Genomic DNA, 12,720 nt, shown 5'->3' with positions numbered 1-12,720 from the left:
CATCCACTTCCTGTCCTCACTCAACTAACCCACACCAGTCTGTACCCTAACTGCCGTTTATATAACCCACCTTCCCTCCATTGGCCAACTTACCATGGCCAATAACTTACCTGGCTTCCAGGGTGTGTGTGTTAGGGGAAGGGCTCATAAGAGCATTTAAGCCCTGCCCCCTTTTTTCAGGCCCTGACGCGTTTCTTTTATAAAACTTGCCATCGTTTGCAGAGAACAGTTTCCCCTATTTTTATGGCCTTGCTGGAGGTCTCCATTAATAATGTAATTCATGGTGGTTTATTGGGCTCTTCCTGTGGACCAGGGTCCTGCTTCATTGTAAACAGTTCTCAAAGTATACGGGAGTGGTTGAGAGCGGTGCTCCTCTTCTTTTATTTTTTAAGTTGTACCTTTTCTATATTTTTTTTAATGAAACTGTTCCGGAATGGTTTTGTTTTAATAAAAGTGGAGGAAGAAGTTGAACTTGCAGTTCAGTGCACTGCACTGACCATTCCCCCTTAAACAGCAGGTGCGTTTGTTTGGGGGTTTGTATTGCGCGTGGGAGGGGGGCGTGGTGATGGGGTTTGTGGAGAGTGGGGGCAGGCCATCAGGGAACGTAGTTCCACTACTTCTTTTCGTACACTGCCACCACTGTATTCCTCTCATTGTGCTTTGTCCCAGCAGTAACCAGCCTGTTCTTTGTGCTGTGCTCCTTTTGCCCTCCTACCTCCTCTCCGACCTTTCCCTCCTTCAGCAGCTACCTTTTCCTTGCAGTTTTTCCACCATCCCTCAATATCCTTGTTGTTCCCCTTGTCAAAGCCTTTCTTTACTCCTTCCTCCACTCTCTCTGCTTCCTTTTCCTCAATCATTTTGTCTTTAAACTCCCACACTCTAATCTTGGGCTGGCCCCTCTTATACTCCTGAGGACAACTGAGTAGTTTATTGGTCATGCTCTCTAATTGGGTGTGTGTGCTAAACCCTGCCCCCAACCTATGTGTGGGCTTTATTGTCCAGGCCTTGTTAGACAACTTATGGTTCTGCATATCGAGGCTATAAACAGTGGCATCACCATTTTGGAATCTCTCGGTCCTGGCATGTTGGGCGCTGGAATTCTCGACTCCATAAGTTTGGGGGATGCAGTTACCATCTAAGCATGTCTCAACTTAAAATCATGAGACATGCTGAAGGAGCCATTGTTTACCTCTTGTGAGGTTCAACCTCCCCTGCCGCAGGGACCTCTAACTCTATTTACCTGCCTAAGGGAGGGGGCCTTGTCGTAGGGGCCAGCACAGGTTGATGCCTATAAATCTTAAATGCAGTGGACTTTTTACTTCAACCATGCATGTCTAATATGTGAATGTATTGTAGAATTTGTCTTACATGCAATTTATTTTGTTGAAGGGGTATCTCAGAGACCAATTTATAAGTCTAACATAGAGAAAACTATTATATGTATTTTAATATTTGGCAGATAGCCGTACTGTAGAATCTGTGTCACTGGTAATTCAGTTTTTTTCAAGATGTACCTCAGATGAAAAATGATAAATATTATTGTTGGGTATACCTTCTAAAAGCCTCTCATTCTAGAAAGTGCAACATGATTTTACATTTTGTTTATGTATTTTTGCACTTTAGATACCTGGCTACCAGTATTTATCTCCAGACAACAATTGCATTGATAATGTTCAAAATACGTTTGCGCTTATCCAGGTGAGATTCCATATAATAAGCTTTTGAAAAAGCATGATAAGAACTGCTTTATGAAAATATTCTTCCCTAGTGATAACATTAGCTTAATTAATTTGCTAATCTCCTTTGCAGCAATGCGTTTGCTTGACTTTTGGTAGAATGTTATCTTGACTGAACATATTGCCAATATAATGGTTTGTTTGCCAGAAATAAGCTTTGAATGTGGCACCACCACCAAAAGTTCCTTGTTTATTATGGGGAGCAGAAGTAACTTGTAATGTCCATTTAATGAACATGCATCAAGTAATAATAAACATTACACATGTTTTGTTTGTTTGTTTGGGACCATGAACTAAATCTGCCTCACTGCCTTTACACATGCAATTGAAGACAATTGTTTTCTGCAGCTTGTCAGGCTGATTCTCAAGCCAGAATGTTTGGAATGGGGTATATCACAGCAAACCAAAGGAGGTATACCCCAACATCTATTCAGTCTAACTCTAAGGCCTTATAGGGAACAACTGACAACAGCAGAGAGGGGGATTCTTGCTAATTATTCAAATCCCATTATAGAACATTATTGCACATATTTGAAAATGAAAACACTTAACTTTGAAGATGATCACCACCTTCCTGCAAAGATACCTTTAATCATCTAATCTACAAATGTACATTTCATTTCTGCAATCTCAGTTCTAAATATAATATTGTAAAGTCTAACAGTGTGAATCTGAATCTCTTAGAAAAAACACACACGTGGCATAAACATAGTACAACAAACATAACATAAATATATGACCAACAACCAACAAAAAAACATATACAACATACATAAATATAGTGTACAAGTATCACAAAGTTTACAAATTGATTTAAACCAGGCACTTATTCTTTTTACATGAATCTGTTTCCATTTGAATAACTGGGTTTTGCAGAAAATCACCCTTTTTCGAAAGCAACTATTTTAGCAGCTATTTTAACATTTTATTTGTTATTCAAAACACAAACATACATTTCTAAAGCTGCCACCGCCTGTTAGTTTTGTGGCCCAGCCTTCTTCAGGGCGTTAGATTTCTTCACCGGTGTGATGATGCAAAAGAGGGCCTGGGTGCTACCAGGCCCCGCGATTATGACTCACGTACACTGTATTGGTAGCTGGGACGTGGTGTCCTTTTGGTGGGCTTTCGCCCTTACTTATTCCTTTGCATTACATGTACGGCATGCCGCTACTCGTCATGCCTTCATTTGCGATCACATGGCTGTATCACATCCATCCTCAGATTGAATAACAATACAAACTCGTTACTTAAATAAACTTTTCACCGTCTTACAATTGTCCAGTTTCAGTTTATCACCTCGCCGATAGAGCCCAAGCACGAATCCTCTGAGCCTGGTGGGCGGTGCTGGTTGCTGCCGGAGTGACTAACATTGGTGGCTCTCTACTCTCAGGGTGGCTCTGGTGCTTGTGAGGACTGGCTCTCCTTCATCCACTGGCAGCAGCTCGTGGTCAATGTGCTGGGATGAGCCTTCATATTCTCATGGTTGTTCCTTCTCCACCAGAGTCTGTTCGCCATGCTACGTGGTGGTTCCGGCGGTCTCTTGCCACATGGTTGCTGGGACTTTCTGAAAATCAGAGGAGTTTCGGGTCACCTTCTCGCAGCCTTGTGATGCTGTCACTATGCTGTGGTTCTTTTCCACGACTGTCCATGGTTGTGATTCATACGTAAGGGCTAGTTTCCTTGGTGGCACTCGGTTCTTCATTAGCGCCATGTCACCTATCTGGAGGGTGCTTAGGGTGGCTTGCCAGGCCTGGCTCTTGTTCCTGTTGTGCGTTTGAAGATGTTGTTCAACTCTCTCTGCGTCCAACAGAGATGGATTCCAGGTGTGGTGTAGAGGGAGCCGTACTTGGCTTGTGGCCAGAATGGCGTTTTCCGATGGTGATGGATTCCTACATTGTTAAAGTTATAGTTCACGACTCTTGAAAGGAGGTCCATTGTCGCTCTTGATAGTGGACGGGATGCCTTGAACGGCAAACATCTTTTCCAGTGCTGTGGTCATCAATGTCGCGTCGGTGGAGCGTACTGGCTCTACTCATGGATCAGGGGAAATTCGTCCACCGCCACTAGGAGATACGTCTCATTGGCAATGGCGCAGAAGTCAATACTGACTGCGTCCCACCTCTTCTGGCTGTGGGAGACGCTGGCCATGTGCTCGCGGGGACCAGGGTGACAGGAGGCTTGGTACGGCACACACACCTCCAGCAGTGCCATTACCTTATGTTGGATTTGCTGCATTATTGTCTTGATTTCAGGAAGGCTTGTGTTGTAACTACCCGTTGGTGTCCTTCGTGTGCAAGGAGCAGTGCCCTCTATTCCAGACACGTTTGGAGGACAATTCGGTGCCCCTTCAGTACCAGGCCTTCTGGAGAGACCGACAGTTTGTGGCGTATTCCAAATAGGCTTTGTAGCATCTCCTGGGCTTGGGCTGTGCAGTGGGTGATGGCTGTCAGGTCGTTTTTCCATTCTCCCATTCTCTTCTTTGTTGATTTGGAGACAGGTGTCATTGGCTGTTTCCTCAATGATGTATTGTAGCCACATCATTTTTGGTAGTGCACATGTGACAATGTGACAGGAATGCTCTTCCACTTCTAGCGCTGCTTCGCACGCTTTCTGGGTCACTGGCCGAGGGTGTCACGACAGGAAGTCAGCTGCATTGTCAGCTGCGGCTCTGTATTGGCCATCTACATCAAATTGTCGTAGCTGTAGCATCCAGAGCTCAATGTGTGCAAGAGGATGTGGGGCGTGTCCTTTCAATATCGGTACCACCGGCTTGTGGTCTGTGAAGACTTTTGGCCTCATTATGACCCTTCCGGTCCGGTTTTACCACCAGAACGATGGTGGTAAAACCGCCACCACCGTTCTTTCCCGGACCGGCTGATTAAGAGTCCTGCAGACGGGAGGTGTCACTCCCGCCAGGTCTGACCTGGCGGGTTTAACACCACCCGCCTGCAGGTGGAAATGGAAACACTGGCTCCGTCATAGATGGAACCAGTGTTTCCATTGTCCCCATCCCCATAGAGTCCTATGGGACTCCATGGGAATGGGGACTTACACAATTCCGCCTCCGGGATTCCCAGGTCACCGGGGTCGTAATGCCCTGGTAATTCCAGGGATCACGGAGGCGGTATGGTAATACGAGTCCGGCGGTAACCTGCCGGTTTTTCCGGCTTGGTTACCGCCAGACTCGTAATGAGGCCCTTTGACTGGGTTGCAGACAATGTATAGGATGGCTAATGCTTCCTTTTCGATAAGTGCATAGTTCTTCTCAGTGGGGGTCAACGCTCTCCTCGCAAACGCTATGGGGTAGATCGTCCCTTCTCAGTCCTTTTGTGTCAGGATGGCGCCCAGTCCCAATGGGCTGGCGTCAACAAGTAGTTCTGTTTCTCGGGCCATGTCAAAGAAAGCGATGGTTGCATCTCCTAGCGAGGAATCCTCTATACGTTGGAAAGCGGCTTTGTGTGTTTCTCCCCACTCGCAGGTGACAGTTGTTTTGGTGAGTTCCTGCAGCGGCATTGTAGTGGTTGCCAGGTCGGGAATGAACCTCCCACAGTGAGGCGCCATCCTGAGGAAACTGCAAACTTCAGTGGCGTTAGTTGGTGCATTGGCGTTCTTGATATCAGCCTCCTTACTCTAGTCAGGAGGCACTCCTTTTTCATTCAACACATACCCAAATAAGCTGAGCGTTTCCTTCCCAAATACACTTCTTTGCGTGTAGTGTTAACCCAGAGTCTTCTAGGCATTAGAGTGTTGCTGCGAGTCGGGAATCATGTTCTTTGTCTGTTTTCTCATATACGAGAATGTCGTCGCTGACATTGGTCACTCCTGCAGTACTTTTCTTATTTCGTGTTGGAACACCTTGGCTGCAGAGGAAATCCCAAAAGTTGAGACGCCAATCTCTCCGCAGTCCAAGGTGTGATGAGAGAGAAGGTCGTAATATACCTTGATTCTTTGGCAAGTTTGATCTACTGGTATCCGGAGTGTTGCCCTTGTGAGAGCTACGATAAGTTAATCTATGGTCTAGGTAACATGTCTTTCTCGCCCAGTTGCTTTGTTCGGCAGCCACATGTCTATACAGATCCGTACAGCTTGGGGCTGTTTGGGCTTTGCCATTACCACCATAGGCGACACCCACAGTTTTGGGCTTGTCGTATTCTCTATGATTTAGAGGTATTTGAGTTTCTTGAGTTCAGTCTCTACTGTGGCCCACATGTGGAAAGGGACTCATCGATGTTGGACGGCTCTGGGTTCAACCGTGGGGCCTATGCGCAGCTTGACTGTGCAGTTCTTTTGACACGCAATGCCCTGGAATAGCATGGCATGTTTTTCCAGCAGGCGTTCGATTCCTATGGCGCAAACCACAAAAGTAAAATGGATCTGTTTCAACTTTTCTGCCGTTCTGCAGCTGAGAAGTGTCACAATACCTGCATTGACTATGTAGATGTGTTACTTGCATCTCTCTCCCTCATATGCTAGTTCTGTTTTGAAGGAGATTCTCACTGGTAGGGGTTTCTTGCACCTGTACGCAAACAGCTGTACTGACCTAAGTTGCAGCGTTGTGCGTGGGTAGAGTTTTTCATGTCGGACGGCAGGCATTTCATTGACCGTTGTTCCTGTGTCAATCACAGGAGTACGGTCAGCCGGCATCATGCATGTAGGATGGGTGTTTGTCCCTCGTTTCCTTTTGCTTTAGCGTGGTTTCACAGCCAAAATCATATGCACTGTTTCTCTCCTTGGCTTTCGGTGGTGTGATGGCCTGTCGGGAGATGATTCACCTTCAGCGTGTTCCTTCTTGTCGCTGTTGTCATCATCTCTGTCCACTGCACATGCTTGTCCTGAGCTCCTCCACTGTTGTTTGGTGAGATGCTTGCCGCTGGGGGTGCTTTCATGCTTCTTTCCCTGGCAGGGGTCGTTGCGGCAGTCTGCTGGCATTCTAGTGCTCCTGTTGTCATTCTGACTTCAAGGGTTCAAACTCAGACATACTGCTGAAAAGTGGTTGAGCATTCCGCACATGTGGAAGGTAACACCTAGTGCAGGGCACGGTTCTTCCTTATGCCATGGCCCTCCGCACAATTTGCATGATCATTTCAGCTTCTGGCCATGCTTGTCTCTTCCTTGTCGGAGTTTGTTTATTACTGCTATGCTGTCTTGCATTTTTTCCACATATAGGGGTAGTCGACGGATCATGGACTCCATTTCAGCCGTATGTGCTTCTGTTTGTTCTTGTTGACGTGCCATGGTGATTATTCGTTATAGCGACAAGTTTGTTTCTGACAATATCACCCTGCAGTGTTTGTACGATGATGGGCCATGAATTACCTGTTGGCGAACAACTGTCAGGACTGGCTGGGTTAGTAACAGGAAGAGTAACAAGATTAACATTGTGCCTTCAGAGCTGGCTGGGTTAGTTGTGCTGTCAGGACTGGCTGGGTTAGTAACAGGAAGAGTTTGTACATAGAATTAACATTGTGCTTGCCCAAGTCAAGATGGAGCGAAAGAAACTTAATTTGATTGGTTAAAGGAACAATGATATGTTTGGTTTGCCTGATTGGTGGAGAGGACAATGGGTTTGATTCTTGGGAGGTGAGCAAGATTCTAAACTGTCTTTCATCCAGAGAAATTCAGTGGCTGGTTGTACATTAGTTAAGCTCCTTAAGTAAGGCCTTTTCAGAGCTCAGAAAATCTACCACAGAAGTAAGAATATCGTTTGCTGATCCAGTTTGAACAAGAAGTCATCAGGTGGGATCGTTCCTTTAAAGATTTTAAGATTGTCACAGTGAACTTTCATTTTCTTTAGAAGAAAACTTAAAGAGTTAACAAATTTCAAATTCATTTGAGAAAAGAGACATTTACAGTTAAAGTTATTATAAGGAAAACAAGCTTGAAGATAGTGCGTAGGAGTTTAAAGTTAATTAACTGCGTGTAATGTTCTTCAAGACTGTTTAATGTGTGCACGAGCTCGCAAGTCGTTGTTTACGTGTTTTTGAAAGCGCGCGGGTATTCAGAGCGATAGAGCGCGTGCCCAAATGAATTGAGCGAGCGAATTTTAGCGCGTGTACATTTTTAACGTGAAAGACGTTTCATGAGAAAGCGCGTGTTGTTTTGCGGTAGAGCGCGTGCCCAAAAGAATTGCGCGAGTGAATTTTAGCGCGTGTACATTTTTTTACGTGAACGACGTCTAATGAGAAAGCGCGTGTTGGTTTGCGATAGAGCGCGAGTCCATTTTGATGAAGCGCAAGTTGTTTTAAACGCGTGAACTGTTTTACGTGAAATAAGTTTCGTTTCTCCGCGCGAGTTCGGTAGCGATAGATCGCGAGTCCATTTTAACCAGCGCGTGTTATTTTTTATCGCGAGGACAATTCTTCACGTCTTCTGATTTCACGTGTTTATCGCACACACTATTTGAAGAAGAAACTATACGTTCTTTGTGTAAATAAGGAAACTTTTCACACGCAAAAGGAAAGCAGTATTCCAGGAAGTTAAAGAATATTTATTAATGTAATTTATGCAAATGGAATTCAATACTTCAGAGAAAGACTGCAATTTATGAAAGCATTGAAAACTACATAAGGTTGAAGAAACTTTGAAGCAAGAAGAATATCTAGTTCTGAAAAGGTGTTTGCAAAGGCCATCACTTTAGAATTCTAAAGAGTCTTGAGTGGCTTGAACTATATGCACAACACAAGATATATTTACAAGATATTCCACACAGATTAATAGCCTCTAAGTCTTTTACTGAGGTTTAAGAGGTAAAGAGTTTAGAGTTTATTTAGAATAATTTTAGAAAAGAGGTTTTTCTTATCATATAAGTAACCAGGTGTATTTGTTTACCACAGATACCAGAGCCTACCAGACGGTTGCAGGGCTGCAGTGTCTCCGTTGTTATTTTCTCCAAATTCCCCTTTCCCTTTCTTGGGGTTTTCAGCTCAGCTTATATTTAAGGGTTGAGAGGTGAACTCCTGGTGAGGGTCTGTGGGGCCAGCATCAGCTCCTGTGGAATTCAGTCAAGCCGGACCCTGACAACAACAAACTTTTAATCTGAGAAGTCTCACCCTATCGCCATTTCTCAGAGGCAGTGTGTAAATCATCAATTTTGTCATTCGGTCATTGGTGGGTTTCGCTCATCTTGAACCTTTCAAAGTCTGGGTTAAGTCGTGGTTCGAATTCCCTGGTCAGCACTAGCTTGGCCATGTCATAGTCGCCCTCTGTGCCTCTATTGGTTATGGTGTTGAATAGTCTCAGCGCAAGGGTCCCGAGGTTCAGCATTAAGAGTATCCGATTTTCTTCGGGATCCCTGGCCTTGCGTGACTTTGTGTTCAGTTCAACTGTTGTATCCACAGTTCTCATCTAAGTGCAGCCCTCGGCCCATAGGGTTCAAAAGGCTTCATGAAGGTCCCTTGCACAGTGTTTACCACGTGCTGTTGCCAGGGAGCAGTCCTTGGGCACCTGCCCTTGCAGGCGATGCAGATGGATCTGCTGCCATGATGATTGGGCGGGGCCGCTGCTCCACGGAACGTGGTCGAGCTTTGGGGCACTCTGTGACAGGGTGTGGGATAGCTTGGCATATCCTCTTGTAATGTTAGTGGGCACTGTCACCTGTTCCGCTCAGCTACGTTTGTTGCCAGGTGTTAAGCGTTCTGTGTCACTATGGTTTATGCTTTCTTGTTGTACTGTTCCAAATGTTCCTTATTTGGGCTATGCTCACATTATTTCTGCTTTTAGCTCTGTTTTGCCTTCTCAAATGGCTATGCGCAGCGTGCTTGGTGTCTTCTTGCTTTGTTTTTCCATGAGAAATGCCTGGATCATGCTGTGCAACCTTCCTGTTACTTCTGCCAATGTAGATACGTTTATATTTCCTCCCCTCTTTTTTTTTTTTGTTCTCTTTGTGTGCCTGGTGCTCCTCCCACCCCTTGAATGTGCAGTGACATTTTGTGTTCCTTTCACGCATGCCACAGCAGTTCCTGGGCCACTGCTGTGTGTTGTGAGAAACCTGAAGGTGTCTCCAGAGCCAATCCCCGGGAATCTGTCATCCAGGTGGCCATGACACGGCCATTGTTATTGGATCCAGTTCCTGGGGGGTGGACCAGTGAGGGAGGATCACCTGGCTGGCGGGTCCTGTGGGAGTGGGACACAGACGGGTTAGATGCAATATCCCCTTATTTCAATACCTTTTCCCCAGCCTACCACGTAGGATATTCCAAAGCACTGCGCCCATGCCCCATTTTCCGACAAGATCACTGTTGCACAACACGAAAGAAACAGACTAACACCAGAGCCGTTTACCTGACATGTCCCAATACACGGGTCAGGCAATTGTCCAGAATCACACACACCTGAATTCCTTTTTCCTTCCCCAGAGGGATAAAAGGTGGAGCACAAGAGCACAGGACGAGCAAGGCAGATCGCACAACGTGAAAGCTAACTCTGCACGGCAGTTCAATAGGAGGAGAAATACGGCGCATACCGAGACGGTGACGAGGAGAGAATCGACCTTGCCCATTCCGACTAAGGCCGTGAATCCTCAGTGGGGGGGAACATAAGACTGCGAACAGTAGCCAGTGTGTGTTACAGCAGATGTCAACGGTACACAAGCCCCTCCTCCGCTGATTACCAAGCCAGGGAGAGACGCTTGTCTCTGTGGTACCAACCTTGACTCCAAAGAGAAAGAAAGCCAAGCGGTTCATCACAGCCAGTGAGTCGAGGGGAGAGTCGTTAAGAAGTCGAACTGTGTGGATCGAAAAGTAGCCAACTGCTAATTTGGACTTTGAAAGGTTTAAAGAAACTAGGGGTAAAACCAGCAACAGAGGAGTCCGGTACCACGTACGTTCTCAGGCAGGAAACTCTGGGGGATTACACAATGGTAGAAACTACCGTATCCATAATGCCCTGGGAAGAGTAAAAAGAGGTCAAATTGGTCATACAGGGGTCTTGTAAAATCCTCTGTACCGTCAAAAGTCTTTGACGGACAGATGATTGCGAAGCTAAGGGAAACGAATCCTGCTTGGTGAAATGAGAACATGAACAGTGGGGGTCATTACGACTTTGGAGGCAAAGTCGTGTCCGGGTTCTCAGAATGGGGACTTACCGGGTCATTCCAACCTTGGATGACCCGGTAAGTCCCCATTCTGAACACCATTCCCATTCCCATTCGAGCTGCCATAGGGTTCAATGGGAATGGGGAAGGAGCTAATAATAGGCCCGCAAATAGCGGGCCCGTTAGTAGCTCCGTGGCCCCTTAGCCGCTCCCGCTAAGGGACCTCGGAATGCAGCGGTAAGGGGTTAACGGCACCGGCATCCTTACCGGTGCCGTTAGCCCCTTACCGCTGGCCTGGTAATGAGGCCCAGTGTGTTGAAAAAGTTGGCAAGAGTGAACCCGCCAAAGGGAAGCCGACAAAAAGGGGCAAAGCCTGAAGAAGTGTTTAAAAAGACATTAAGATTTGTGAATGCAAGAAGTATTGGAAGATCAGGGGAAGTGAATTGTCCCCCTTGTCATTTGGGTCCGAGCCCGGCCGAGGGAGATCCAGGGGTAGTCATCACCCAAAGTTAATTGAGAAAGGAACTATTTAATTGTTTTGTTGAATACGACTTGTGAGGGTTCTGCACCCACAAGAGGGGGACCCAGGGGTGAAGCCATCCCCCAAAGTATATGTGGAACAGAACTTTGTGTTTGTTTGTTGAAACAATCAGGCCCTCGAAGGCAAGAGACTTTTTGTTAAAAGACACTTAACCATCGTAGAACCTGATAACTGGTACAGAACTGTTGGCTCGTGCTGGGAAAGCTCGAGCGTGTGCTGTGCTCCAAAGTCCCACCTTGTCCCGTGCTGAAGACGTGGGGAAGGGATACCTCAAGTACCGCACCCTGACTTATTATTATTTGTGAACACTTATTTCCTTCTTGAGAACATTATCCCACACTTGTTTTTGTATTTGGAGTAAGGATTGGCAATATTATACACCCTTTTATTTTGACACAATGCTACAAGGACTGCCTTATTTTTCATTTGATGGTCGAAGCTTTCTCCCATCTTAGAATTAGGTTTAGGCATTTTTCCACCCTGCATTGATAGTTTAATAAATACCCTTGAAATACGGCTCAGCACCGTAGCAGGAACGGGATCCTCTGACGCAGCGGACAGGTATCGCCGGTTGGAATGACACAGGTAGTGTAGACGTCAGTGGAGTGAGCGGTCAGTGCCCTTGTCACCAATGTGATGATACAAAAGGGGACTAACACATATACTGTATGGGTCGCTGGGACGTAGTGTCCCATTGGCGGGATTTCACCCTTATTTATTCCCTTGCATTAACCGTACGGCATGACGCTACTGGTCATGTCGTCATTTGCGATCACATGACTGTATCACAACCGGATGGGAAATTAATCAAAGATGAAATCTACAATGTAAACATATTGTTGTGTATAGCACACCTAAAGGTCATTCTAGAATCAAAATAATTTATATAAAATGTGCAGAACTCCCCTTTGAGGTTGAATACACCTGCTTGTGCTAACTCCTAGTAAACGGGATTGCCATACCGATGTGCGTCTAGAGAGGGGCAGCGTATTGGAATCAGAAACAGCACAGACATACAATTAATGTGGCCCTGTGGTGTAAATGACACAAATAAATTGCGTCTTTTTCAGAAAGAGACCTGGTTGAAATCACAGTAAGGTTCCCATATTGTCATCCAAGCTGGAAGAAAAACGAAAAAGACCCAGCTAATCGTGAGCTTCAAGTCTGTAACCAACAACGGCATGTTATTCTAAAAATCAATATTCTTCATTTACTCATGTAGCGCGGGATATGCACGTGGCTTAAGGTGCTCCAAAGGAACAATGATTCAGGTAACGGGAGGCCAATGTGTCAAAACCTCATATTGTTTCTGCCGACTTGTAAACTAGGCTGCACATCGCTGTCTAAACAGGGACAACTGATGGCCATATTGGAGACCCAATTGAAGGAATGAGAAGCTACTCCAAAGCTTT

The 12,720-nt window shown here is 45.8% G+C and overlaps 1 protein-coding gene across 1 annotated transcript in view; it reads left to right on the top strand.

The window, feature by feature from the left end:
* MYBL1 (MYB proto-oncogene like 1) overlaps positions 1–12,720 on the top strand; it is an 898,417-nt gene that overhangs the window by 413,704 nt on the left and 471,993 nt on the right. Inside the window, exon 7 of the mRNA XM_069621133.1 lies at positions 1,624–1,698. Within this exon, the coding sequence (XP_069477234.1) occupies positions 1,624–1,698 (75 nt within the window). The remainder of the gene's footprint in view (positions 1–1,623; positions 1,699–12,720) is intronic.

The sequence above is a fragment of the Ambystoma mexicanum genome, chromosome 5q (genome assembly GCF_040938575.1).
Source record: "Ambystoma mexicanum isolate Mex_15411 chromosome 5q, UKY_AmexF1_1, whole genome shotgun sequence".
Taxonomy (NCBI): domain Eukaryota; kingdom Metazoa; phylum Chordata; class Amphibia; order Caudata; family Ambystomatidae; genus Ambystoma; species Ambystoma mexicanum.
This window is presented reverse-complemented; position numbering and strand designations above follow the sequence as displayed.